At 38.3% G+C, this 13,058-nt stretch overlaps 1 protein-coding gene across 5 annotated transcripts in view; it reads right to left on the reverse strand.

The window, feature by feature from the left end:
- Positions 1–3,268: 3,268 nt before the first annotated feature.
- The window catches only part of CD36 (CD36 molecule), an 88,062-nt gene continuing 78,272 nt past the window's right edge, over positions 3,269–13,058 (reverse strand). For 4 of the 5 annotated variants that reach the window (XM_040595694.1, XM_040595693.1, XM_040595692.1 and 1 more), the window contains exons 8-14: positions 11,942–12,011; positions 10,110–10,297; positions 9,189–9,307; positions 7,787–7,860; positions 6,901–6,955; positions 6,494–6,658; positions 3,269–5,784 (exon numbers count right to left, since the gene is read on the reverse strand). In XM_040595694.1, coding sequence (XP_040451628.1) covers positions 6,494–6,658; positions 6,901–6,955; positions 7,787–7,860; positions 9,189–9,307; positions 10,110–10,297; positions 11,942–12,011 — 671 coding nt within the window. In that variant the 3' untranslated portion in view covers positions 3,269–5,784. The other variant, XM_040595696.1, reaches the window with a different exon arrangement.

Here is a 13,058-nt window from a genome sequence, read left to right on the forward strand (position 1 = left end):
CTTTTCTGTGTCAGTCAAATGTGAGAGTTTTAATGATTCAATTTTAAAGCTATTAGTGAATAAAGAGATATCAGATACTACTGAATAACCATTTGACGTGGTGTGATCTGCCCTCTACCACTGCAGCCAGGGCCACTGACAGCTCTCATGTTTTTGAAGCTATGAAGCACAGCTTGCAGGAGTAGCACTCTTAGCAGTTGACTTTGAGCTAAAAACACTCCTGGAAGTTTTCCACAGGGGTGTGAGGCATTGCTGGGCTAAACCATCTGTGCAGACTTGCCTTTCTTTGTGTAAAACTTGGATAGACATCAGGAACCTCCAGACTATTCACTCAGGTATTCCAGACAGAGCAGGGTCAAGGCAGTATTAAACAGAAGTACTTAGATGTTTTGGTAGGTGGCACTGCAATGTTTAAGGGGTGCTTGGCCCCAGGGGTGAAATCAGGTGAAACACAGTATAGAACCAGATGGTTCTTTGTCTGCATTCATAAAAGCTGGTATGCTAAGAAATACATAATCTGAACTCCAAAAAGTGATCCATCTTTCTCCTTCCTTAAAGAGAAGATGCATGTAGCAGTTGTGTTATAGTTCCTGCATCTGGCTAGAAGTGGAGATCAAGAGTTCCTGGTCCTTGATTTTTTGACTGCTTCTCGTTTTATCCCAGTAAGAATTAAAACCAGCATAAAAATTCTTCTGTCTCTCAACCAGTATCCAAAGTAGAGCCAAGATCCCCTTCATCTTTGTGGATTAACAATCATCTTCGTCTAGGATTTTAACTTCATTTAAAGGAATAACCTGAATCAGAGCATACTCTCTTCATCTGAATTAGTGTAATATAAATTAATTCACATAAAAATAGGAGCTTTTGGAACCATATATTCCACATTCCAGCTGGTACCTCTAGCCAGTAACTTACTTCTACTGCTAGAAACATTGTGTACATCTATCAGCTATGTCTGCTGCAGGATTGTGCTAAGTACCAAATGATCTTACACAAGAGGCACATACTCCATTCAGCAAAATGGGTGATGCTCTTGGGTGCTCAGGGTAGTCTCTGTCTGCTGCCTGGAGGACTAGATGGTGGCTGGAACAGATTTCCGAAATTAATCTCTTGGCTGCACTGACTTGTCATTGAATTAAAGTGTATTCTTTGCACAAAGTTCTTTCTTAGTGCTTTTCCCCATTCCTCATAGGAAAATAAGAAATAATTAGAAGGTCCTGGTTCCCCTTTTGTCCTTGTTTTCTGTCAATGTGAGCTCGTGAATGTCAACAGTGTTCTTCAGTTTATCCTGCTGAAGACAACTCGGTTGAGGTTGTCAAAACTGCAAATAAAATGCAGCTGCTGTCACATCACAGTCCGTGTAAGTGTATGTGAGTGTCAATGTACAGTAATTGTAGTGATAACTTCTGATTTTGCAAAGCAGACCCAGTGTTTGACCAGTGCAAAGATAAATACTTACATCTGTAGAATGAATGGGTGGAGAAGGATATGCTTCCATATTTGTGGTAAAAACACAGGAAATGTCTGGATTTATATGTCAGTATCCAAAAATACTTGCACCTCCAGCAGGCTTTTACAATCTGCTAATGGTTTGAGGTGCCCATCATTTTTTATCTCCCATCATGACAGAAATTATCAGTGGAGAAATTTACCTGGAAGCATTCAAATATGTAAGCTTTCTTTTTGGGAAAAATACGAGGCGAAAGTAAGGGCAAAAATGAGACTTTCCCAGTCCTACACACGAATATTCTAGTGGGGCTGAACTTGCAAATATGTTTAAGGTGCATCCTAAACCAAAGTCACATAAAAGAGCACATGCACGGCTACGTGTAAGTCCTAAATTGTCCACAAATCCTTGGTGTTACACAAGTGATGCTGGGGAAGAAAGAGAGTCCTGGAAAAGATAGGTGTGCCTAGTTACATCAAGCATGTGTTTCGTAAAACACCAATTCACAGAACTCAAGGGAAATCCTGGCCTTAGTGGAACACTCCAGGATATTAATGAGCATAAAAATTTCTGGCTTAGTGCTGCATTCGACAATCTGTCATTCAGCAGACACATAGGGTGTGGGTTTTCTCACACGGCTTTTAAAGTGATGTAATTATTACGGGTGTTGTGAACTAGCAGAAGAAACAACACCGAACTTTAGCCACCGTTGTTTCTGACAGCCTATGCTGAAATGAAGCAGGAGAACTTGTGAAAAACTGTATGCCCTTTGGGTGGCGCCTACTGCAAAGCGTTTGGTTTCTTTTCTTACACAGTAGAGCTGAGAAAGGTCCCGGCCTGCTGCTGCCTGGGTGGCCTTTGAGTCCCTAGCTCCTTTGGGTGCTGCTGGGAGGCGGTATGACCACAGAGCATCCGGGATATCTGGCATGTCAAGAGGGGACAGAAAATAAAAAATTAATAACATCTCTTTATAAATGCAGTTTGCATCTGGTAAATGTGTCATTTGCCTTTCTGGTTTTTGGTTTTATATGCCTACTAAAAAAAAAGCTGTAAACATATTTTGTTAGTTATTAAGTTTATTATTTTTTTAATACCGTTGATGTGTACACTCATAAATAAAACAAGTCCTTGCCTAGCCTCACTATTAAAAGAACAGAGAAAACCAAGTTTCTTTCTTTTTCAGGGTATAGTACCATGTTTACATTCCCTCAACAGACACTGGTAGGCTAGGTGGGTAGAACAGGTTTTAGGTAGGGCTTTGAAAGCATGATTTCAGTTAGAAATCAATAGCTGGCACACCTGCTCTGGGGTGTAAGTATGTGGGCTGTTAGATCTTGGGTCAGATCTGATTTTCACCAGTGATTTTCGCCCATAAGGATCTGGGGTGTGTGGGGAACATGAGGTGCGGGCGTATCCAGGCTCGGCTCCCACCCAACCTGCTGGGCCAGCAGAGCCAGCAAAGGATGATGTAACGTGCTGCTGGATGTGCTAACACCATGCTGCCAACACCTCCACAGGCAGCTGAAAGCAGCTCTCTCTCTGAGCTTGGTTTCCTGGGACTGTTTTAGAATTTCTTCAGTTTAGACATGCTGGTGGTGCTCAGCTCTGCTCACAGTCTCCTCCTTTTTGTAATCTAGAGCATAAATGTTGTATGTCGCTGGTATTAATAATACATTGTGCGGCAACACTAAAGGTGATAATGCACTTCTAAGCAGCTGTGATGTGCCAGAGTACAATGACCTAACAAGGTTAGCCCCTAAGCTCGCTTAGTCATCAATTTATAAAATCATTCTCTAGAAAAAGAAAACACATCCAAAGTACCAAGAAGATAAACACAAGGACTTTATTATTCAACATTAAAGACTTTATTTACAATTGGACATGAAGATCTGAGAAAAAAGAGTTTCAGCTTTATTTTATTTGCAATGAGTTCATTAACATTTCTAATAAATGTTTATCCTGCACTGTTTGAACAAATGTAAATACTTAACATTAGCCTTAATAACATGAATAACAATAACTGTAACTGATGTTTTAGACAAAATAACTATGAATTATAATTCAAGTGCAGACTAGGTGCTGAACATAGTTTAAAAGTCCAAACCTGCATTAAGGTCAATGAGATTATACATATGAACAAACGTATTTGTGTGCATGAAAAATTGGGCCCTGAGACATTTAAAATCATGGCCTGGTTTGCTGGATTGCTGCTGCTGGAACACCACAGAGCACTAAACAACACTAGTAGAGCAAACACTAACTTGCTGACAATGGACTTGAAGCTAAAAAAGATTAAGCTGAAATGCTAGTGTCAAAAATTACAGGAGCATTGCTGTGGTTCCTTTTGTCAAAAGATCTCCCTGTTAGATTCTGGCTCTAAAGACTAGTTTTATTATAAAAACTTGCTTGAACCACAACAGAGGTGTGCTTGTTTCAGAGAGGAAGGTGACTGAATGACTTTAGCTGTCCTCATACATTTTTGGCCAGTCCATAGGACTCTAGGTCCTTCAGCTGGGTCAAACTGTCCCCAGACTAATACAAGAACAGAGCATCACATACGACACCAGTAATAATGTAGACACAAGAGAAAGGTCTTGTTTTTCATTAACTAACAAACATGGTGAGTAATCAAATGCACAGGTGCTATAAGTGAGAGCAGAGTTTCCCTTGAGGGTCATGCCTCCTCCATGTCTCCTGCCCTGTTACTTTGCATTTCCAGCTCACAGCTGGAGAAAGAGTGCAGTCATGTACTACACAGACCTTACCTTCAAGAATAATCTCTTAGGATTTCTGTGACTCATCAGCTCTTTTGATAGCTGTACAAGTTTGTTCGCAAGGAGCAGGGGTTTAAAACAACAGCATTTTAGTCTGTTGGGTTTTCCCCTTTATTTGCAAAGAGTGAACACACCTTACTAAAGATAACAAGCCAAAGATACTGTCCTTTACTAGCAAGGCAAACCTTTCTGGTTTAAAGTCCATTGTAGCATTATTTCCAAGCACCAGGCTATGAGAGGCTGGCCATGTTTGGTTTTCCTTTTTCTTTGCAGCTCTTATTTAAGGGGATAAAAGGTCCAAGAAGAGATCTTAGAAAGTGCTGAACTCTGGCTGTCTTTCTGAATTCAGTGAATCCACAGGGAAGGAAAGACCCCACAACACTCAATATCTGCCCCATTGACTGTCATTTCTAAGATATGGCATACAGATTAGATGAAAAAGTGAATTATTTACGCAGATGGCAGTGTTTGCTATTTGTCTACGAGCTGATGCACTTCATTAAACAAATGGTTATACAAATTTCCTTGTGGCAGATGATTTATCAGTGAAGAATTGGGGCTACCTGTTTTCATTTATGTTCTTCTATAGCAAGGAAGTGGTACCTTCTGGTGTTCAATCAAAATCATTACCTCAGTCTTTCCTGTATCTGGAGCATTCTGGATTATTTTCTCTTAACCTCAAAGGTAACATATCAGATCATTCTCTAAGGGAGGCCTTGGGCAAATCGGGGTTTAGGGCAGAGCAGAGGCTGGTGTTTAAGCAAGAGCCAGTAAGTAAAGCACACAGGAGGCAACAGAAAGAGCAGTGGGGCAGCTTGGGAATTAGGGAGTGGTTCAGATAACTAAACAGCTGTGGAGCCAAATGTTGATGAGCTCCATCACCATATGAATGACTGTGTCGTGTCGTGTCTGAGCCATCTCCATAAAAAATGTATAAACCACATGTTTTAGTAAGTCTTTTTATTAACTTCATGTATAACAGTAACTTTACATAATAAACTTCACATTCAACGCAATTCACATCCCTGAATAGAGGACAGAGAGCAGTTCTATTGCAGCAACTTCCGTTCCTTGAAGGAACAGAAAGAAATATTGCAATGAGAGCATCTAGAGCACAGCATGAGCTCAAAGGTGTTGTCATTCCCAGCCTGTGCTCAGAGACAGAACATCAGCAAATGGCTTTCAATTGTCTTGCACATCCCAGAAGAAAAAAACGTAGCAAGTTGCATAAATGGCAGAAGGTGGACTAAAATCCAGCTGAACTTCAACTTCAGTCTGCTTGAATGTCATTTAAAGTTTGTAACAAAGTTCAAATAATCAGAGTTATTTGAAAGCATAGTTTCCATGGTGGCCTCTTTAGTGATGTCAGAAGTGTGGTAGACCTTTGGAAACATCATCTCATTTGGGTTAGTGAGTTGGTCTTCTCAAAAAGGAAAAGCATGTTGAATTGCATAGCATGTGGACTGACTGTGCCTTGAATCATACCTTTTGTCTCTGAATTTTAACATGCTGCTTGGCTGAAATTTCAATTAAACACTGACTACCTCTGAAGTCTTTTGTTACCTGTAGTGAAATAAAATCAGAATTCAGCATGTGATGAGGTAAGTCTTCATCTTAAAAATGTCATTGCTGCAGCATACTTTTCACCATAACATCCATGTCTGCACTTCATTTAAATCACTCAAAATAATGTGTTTGTTTCCCTGTATGTCAGGAATATATCCACCACTTGGTTATTCTACTTAGGATAGGAGTATATTTAGTCTTAGTGGGCTAGGTATGTTCAGGAGATGTTTAGACTAACATGTCATGTTAGTCAGTGTTGCATAACTGAAAGACGTGAGAAACCCTATCCAACACTTAATAAAAAAAAAGTCATTTACAGGGGTTTCTCTGAACCCTAGAAAGGAATATGTCCTGGAAAGGCACAGGAATCCACAGCTGTGTGGTCTCTGTCCCAGAGAAGCACTAGAGGGCACTTCTGAACGGTTTAGCATTCTTGGGTTAAATGTTTATTTTCATAAATTCACAACAATCAGGTCTTCTGGTATAGTTCCATGGTACTCTCTCCTGAGTGTGTTAAAAGCATCCTGAAAGATTAAGACTGGGAAGAGAATTTGAAAACATTAGCTAAATTATCTGGATGATTTCCTACAAAACAACTGCTGAATTTTCTGACACAAAACAAGAACATCTAAATACCTAATGATTCTGAATTTGAGACCCTGAGGAAAAGTTACTGATGAGGACTGAACCATTAGTGCTTACTTACTTATTTTAATTTCTTTGATCTGCATATGAAATAGGAACCCATGAATGCGACGAACAACACAGAACCTCCAATCATTAAGGCCATCTGCAGAATACTCAGCATCTGGACCCGACCTGTGACTTTATTTCTGAACATTTCTGCTTTCTCATCCCCGATAACAGCAGACTGAAACAGTGCAAGAAAAATGTCAGTGAAAGGTAAGTATGTAAGCCCTCACTTGCTGAATATATTCTTGGTGTGTGCAAATCACAGCATGAATTTAATTGTCCAATTTCAGGGCACCAAGACTGAAAAAGCTAGGCGTTTGGATTTTTTTCTCTTTATTTTTTGTTTGGGTTTTTTTGTTTGTTTTGTTTTGTTTTATTTTGTTTAAACATTGAAGATTAATAGACATAAAATATACTAACCTCATTTAGCCAAAGAAGGGGGAAAATATAAGGTTCTTTAACTTTTGATAAAGCTCTGAAATGAGAAAATAAGTACAACATTTTATGTACAGCATTACATGTTACCTTTAGTTTGGTGCATAAGCCCAGTCTCTACTTAACTTTTTTTTCTGCTGTAACTAAATTTCTACTACATTTCTACATTTTCTAACTGCACCTTCCAGATTTACCTTTTCTGTATAGTTTTGGACTGGGGAAAAAAAAAAAAAAAAGACTGCAATTAATAAAAGCCATTTTACATATCATGTAATCATATCTTTCTGTCTAGTCTTCCATATGTGGGTAGTCAGAAAGAAGAAAGGCTGGACACAGCTAGATGTTGGTGGGATGGTCTGAGGATCTGTGTGGTGTTCACCTGCCAGATATACAGGATCCTGAAATGCATGTCTGCACATGTACATTTGGGCTAATGAAGAGAGAAGAAACAGCTAGAGACCCATCAACCATTGTGATAAAATCCATCTAGTGACAGAGCACACATAGATTCTCTCTCTTTCATTTGATTTATTTCAGAAAATACATTTTGCCTTCTAGTTCATTCTCATAGCCCCCATTTGGGTTTTGTAAGAATGTTACTTTTTAAGAACATGTCGCCTTGCAAGCTTCTGTGGGGAAATCAATTGTATGTTAAAATACTTGGGCAGTGCCTTGCACAAGAAGTCTTGCTCTTTTGATGAAATTTATGTTCTCTGAACAGTCATAACTGAAATTTTTGCAAGAAAGAAAAAAGACTTTGGAAAGTTATTTTTATTCCTTCTTTCCTCAGCCATTTCTACCTACTCTTTCATAGACCAATTAGCCTGCTTGAAAAAAGTCTTTAAAAACAAAATAATGAAGTAGTACTTACTCAATTTTTGCTGCAGGCTTCACAAGAAGGTTTACTTGCAGCCTTTTCGCAAATTGTAGCGTAAAACCAGTGATCTAAAACCAGAAAAAAACCCACACATTAATTAAAATTTTTGAATTGGATGCTGAAACCTAGAATATGGACCGTGACAAAAAGCACATTATCCTTATGTTTTTAAATTTCAATTTATATTACATGTTACAAAATTTTAATGATTCTAAGAGTCTCCCATTTATCACAGAATTTCTGATCTTGTGGCTTTACCATAGTTACTTTAGTCATTTGCAGTTAAAACTGAAGGGAAAAAAAGGTTAAAACCACTAAATAATCTGTGAAATGTTCCATATAAAAATATGGTTTAGGTGGTGGTGGTGGGGGGGTCTACCAGAAATCAGATAATTTTTCTTTTTCAATAAGAAGTATGTTTAACTTGCATAGGGCTGCAAAGAATAATTTCGTAACAGAACAAAGATATCAAAACAAAGGTCAGATCTTCCCTCCACTTCCTTTTTTTCCCCTCTATCCTCCACAAAAACAAGACAGGGTACGATTCTTGAAAATTTCATATCAGATTTAGGACTTTCTGGTTGACATCTCTTATTTCAAATAAGGTGAAAAAAAGATTTAACTTTAGATCTCCTCTTTGAAGTTACATAGCTTGGTTGTCAAATTATATGCCTAAAAATATTTTAGTGAGGTATCCTGAATTTTATCTTTTTATCCAAATTCAGAGCAAAATAAAATTTTGGAACCTTAGAATTCATTACACAAGACACAAAAATTTGGTAAATAAAATTAAGAATCCAAATCACTGAAACAGAAGTAGAGGTAAAACTGGAGGCAATCAGAATCAGAGCTGTCATAAATTCATTCAGTTTGGGAGCTCTGTTGGACAATCCGCATCACAAAGACTGTATTAGGTCTGTTCTAGACCAGTATGTTTGGACTTCTAGCAATTTTGATGGAAGTAAATTGTTCTATATTTATTTAATCTCAGTTAAGATAGTAATTATACAAAAATGGATTGCCATACAAAACAAAAAAATCCTTAAATATACAAGTAACAGAAGAACTTTCATAGAAAAAAAATTTTCTCAAAGTACTTGAAGGTCATAGAAAAGCTATAGCATACTTCAAAGTTTGCAGAATCTATTTAACCCCCCATTTCCAATAAGGAAAATTCAAAACTTAATTCTGCAAACTTTGAAGGTCATTATGAGACGAATTCTGTTCTAAATTTCCCCTGCTAAAACTGTAACACTTTTGTGAACATATCTTGCAAAAGCAAACATGACACGATTGTATCTTTTGCTTGTCCCTCTGGTAAAAGGCCTACTGTACTACAATTAAATTCGAACATTACAAGTTTACTGAATTACAATTATTAAATATTTGGACTTACAGGTTCTACATCTAGAAACGTCTCATGCTCCTTCTCATTTGGGCTCAGGCCTTCAACATCATGCAATATAGACTCACTTGCATGAAGAAAATGCGGAAGAGAGATAAATACTGGCCTTTCTATTTGAAAAAAAAAAAAACCTCACTTGAATCATTAAGTCTTATTTCAGTGATCACCTTCTGAGGCGATATTTTCCATTCAAACATAGTTTTTATATAGCCACACAGTCTTGATAAAAATGCTAATAGTCCCACACCCTGCCCCCACCCCCCTCAAAAAAAAATAAATAAGCATTTCAGTGATTCTACTGTCATGAGAAAAATTTGCATGGTGAAATAAATTGTAGTTACAAATCCTGCATGTCTACACTGTGGAGCTGGTAGTGCTCCCAGTTTCATGCTGAGGTGAGGACCCGGCTGTCACTGTTTCCCCCCAACTTCATGATCTTGTTTTAATAGAAAGCAAGCCTGAAGAGAACCCATGCTTTCGACTCTGCACCAAATGCAGACTCTGTATATATTTATTTTAGTATATCAATGCTGAACTGGGCCAGTAGTGTCTCTCAGTCTCTGCATGTGCATATAGTTGTGTGTGTGAATTATCACAAATACAAGGACTGTAACTATCTCTGGCTTTTATACAGTGCCCCCTACTTTCCTTTCTATATATGCATTCCTGCAGTTTCAGTATACAAACTGTAGTATCACCATTTTGTATAGCACTATACAAAATACAGAAATATTATATTCCTTATTCTGGGAAATGAGGCTCCAGAAATGTTAAAGGTCTCACAGGCAGTCTGTGGAAGAATTCACAGACAAACACGAATGTCCTGGATCCCTGAGTAACACTTCAGCTACAGGACATGTGCTTTCTCCCCAGTCAAATGGATTGTTTGGTGGCACCATGTCACTAACGTACTTGCTTTGCAGGCACTAATGTCTAGGACTCCAGCTATTGTGCAGTTCTTTGATATAACTTTATCTTTGCAGAAGCAATAATTATCTTCGACTTCAGCAGGCGATGCAAATGCTTCACGAGGAACTGTGAAGCGATAGAGTGTGATTCCCTTCACATCCTGCTTGCCCTGGAAAACCCCATAGATCGACCTGAATATAAAAGAGGAGAAATATGTTTCAGTCATTTGGATTAAAAGTCTGAATTCATGGCAGTACTCCTTAAGGATCCCCCAGTTGGCTGTTTCTTAAAAGAGACAAGTACTCCAGGGAGCCAATGTCTAGGCTTCCTTCACACTGTTCAGCAGTTTGCAGGAGTGTTCCTCTGTAATGGAGAATATTTCACATTCACAAAAGGATGTACAAGCTCAGAGGTCAGCAAAACAATATCCAAAAAAGACAAAAATATTAATACCATTAATAAATAATATACACAAATCTAAAAAATTAATCAAGAGCTCTTTTCCTAAACACTCTTACACCCACTGTTATTATGAAATTTTGGAAAGTTTTTGGACTACAGTACAGATACTTACCAATATAAGCCAGCTCTGTTATAGGTTCTTGCTGAACCGATGATACTAAACTAAGCTTTATGATGCAGGCAACATTCTGCATACAACTTGATTCCATTGCATATGAATCAGAGTACCACTTAAGCTTCTTTTTGCTGATACATTATCAGCTGGTATGGAGATATGGTTGTTACACAGTAATGTAACCAGGGTATCAACATTTTGTATTGCGTCCAAACAAAATAAGGGTTCTGGGTTTTGCAATGTGGGCAGAATCACTTTCCATGACCCCGTTTCCATGACCTTTGGGCACTTATTATTGTTCTTCATTGTTTATTAAATGTGAGAATTAAAAGGCCAGAGATATCTTGCAAACTGTGTGCAACTGATCCAAAGAATTTTATAATTTCTATTCTGCACTGAATCCCCTTTTCTAAGACCTGTGAAATGCTTTCCTGTTTGGGAATACAACTACTTCAGACACATACAAATTTAAATTCATGTAAAAACACTGATCTTTAAAAAAAAACAAACAGTCTGCAGATAGCCCACTTTAAACCTAGTTAGAAGGAAGCAACTGTTTCCAGGCAGCAAAATAAAGGGGTTGAATCTCCCAAAGTAAATAGTCTGTGATGCACTTTACATCTTTTAACATTGTTTTCAATGATCCCACTGGAGAACTCAGGGTCACTGGATAGCCACAGCAGAAGCAGCAGACTGAAAACCCATCAGTACGGGAAGTATTATATGTTTGTAAATATATAAAAATAAAAACTGTAAAAATATCCTGTGAGAAGAACATTTTAAGTATCTAGTGGATGACAGTAAATCTTGTTCTGCATAGATGAAGTTCTGCAGAAATGTCAAAGCTGGACCTAACTGGCCCCTGCTGTACCTGTTGCCTTCTCAGACCAAGTAAGGCAGGTTCTGGGCTGGCTCCTGATCTAAGTTCAAGACTTTAAACCCTGTGGCCATCAATGTCTTTCATAGATCAGTAACAACTCACCACAGTATCAGATATTCCTGAATTATACACCTGTAACTGGCTGAAGTAAACCACACCTTAAATAGCTTGCTACTTGACATAAACAGAAGCAGTAGAATCAGGTTCTGAATGATGAGCACAGCTCATGAATCTACTTGTTTTAAGGTGACACATTTACGTTGAATTGCCTCAGGAACCTAAGCCCAAGCAGAGCCACTGCTGCTGCCCTCCGAAATGAGAAAGCATCCAGGTGGCACAGGCAGGTGTTATACACACACCAGGAAGGGACCAGCCTACCTGCAAATATCAGAGGAGAAGAAGCGCAGTACCTGATCCTTCTTAACAAATGGTGGGAATGATGCCCCATCTGTGAATAAAATAAAAAAAGACCTTGAAAGCAATTCCACTTAGGAGACATGATTTAACTTCTAGCTCAATACTGAGGTGTTACTTTCCTATAATGCTGTGAAAAAGGTAAACAAAGTGAGTCATTTATGGGGAAAATATTTATGTCAGTTATTGCACAGTGGCAGGCACTCCACAGCTAAGATTGTATTGTTTTTGAAAGCAAACCAAATTATGGCAGCTTTTTTTTTTTTTTTTTTTTGGTCACTGTGTGAAGCTATATGATGAAGCCCATTAAAAACAGATGATACAAAACCCAATCCTATTTAATATGAATCCAAATAGCTGTTGCCATTGCTTCAAGATTTATGCGGTCTTAAGGCCTTAACCTTTCTAGAGGTGTTTGGTTCACCTGCAGTTATGGTACTCAGTGTTTACAATAAACACTGAATCTGCCTGTTTAATAATCAGTTCTAAACCTTTATTCACCAAAGCTTCTCAAGCAGACCTCCTTTTTAAGCTGAGATCCTCTCCATAGCTAATGGAGAGAAGGAAGCACATCTAGGTCACAGTCCATCTCATGCCGTGGTAGAGATGCAAAATAGGTCAGAGGGCCAGAGCTTTGGTGGTGTCTTTCTCCCCACTCTCTATAAAAAGAACACAGCCAGTTCAGATGCATATTTCTGCATTGCAAGCATCCAGAATCTCTGCCATTTTCCAAAAAAAGGTGTTGTAAGAAACCTTTAACCAGTACATTTGTTACTTCTTGGTACAATTTCTGTTTGGTTTCTTAGTCAGCAGCCATAACCAAGGGATTGAAAACATCTATGATATCTTTGAATCTAGTTAGCAAGAGCAAGAATTCTAAATTACACACTGCCGTTTGCCCACTGCTGACAGAAACACTTTTTCTTAAAGAAGATTCAAGCTCACCTTAGACACACTATTTCTAAATCTTGGCAGTCTTGGAAGGTTGGCAAATAAGGAGTAATTTTAAGTCCCATACAAGAATACTGCTTAATATTTTTATCCAGATATTTACTTATATGACATGTGCTGTGCTTTGTGG

Source organism: Falco naumanni, chromosome 5, assembly GCF_017639655.2.
Source record: "Falco naumanni isolate bFalNau1 chromosome 5, bFalNau1.pat, whole genome shotgun sequence".
NCBI classification, from domain to species: Eukaryota; Metazoa; Chordata; class Aves; order Falconiformes; family Falconidae; genus Falco; species Falco naumanni.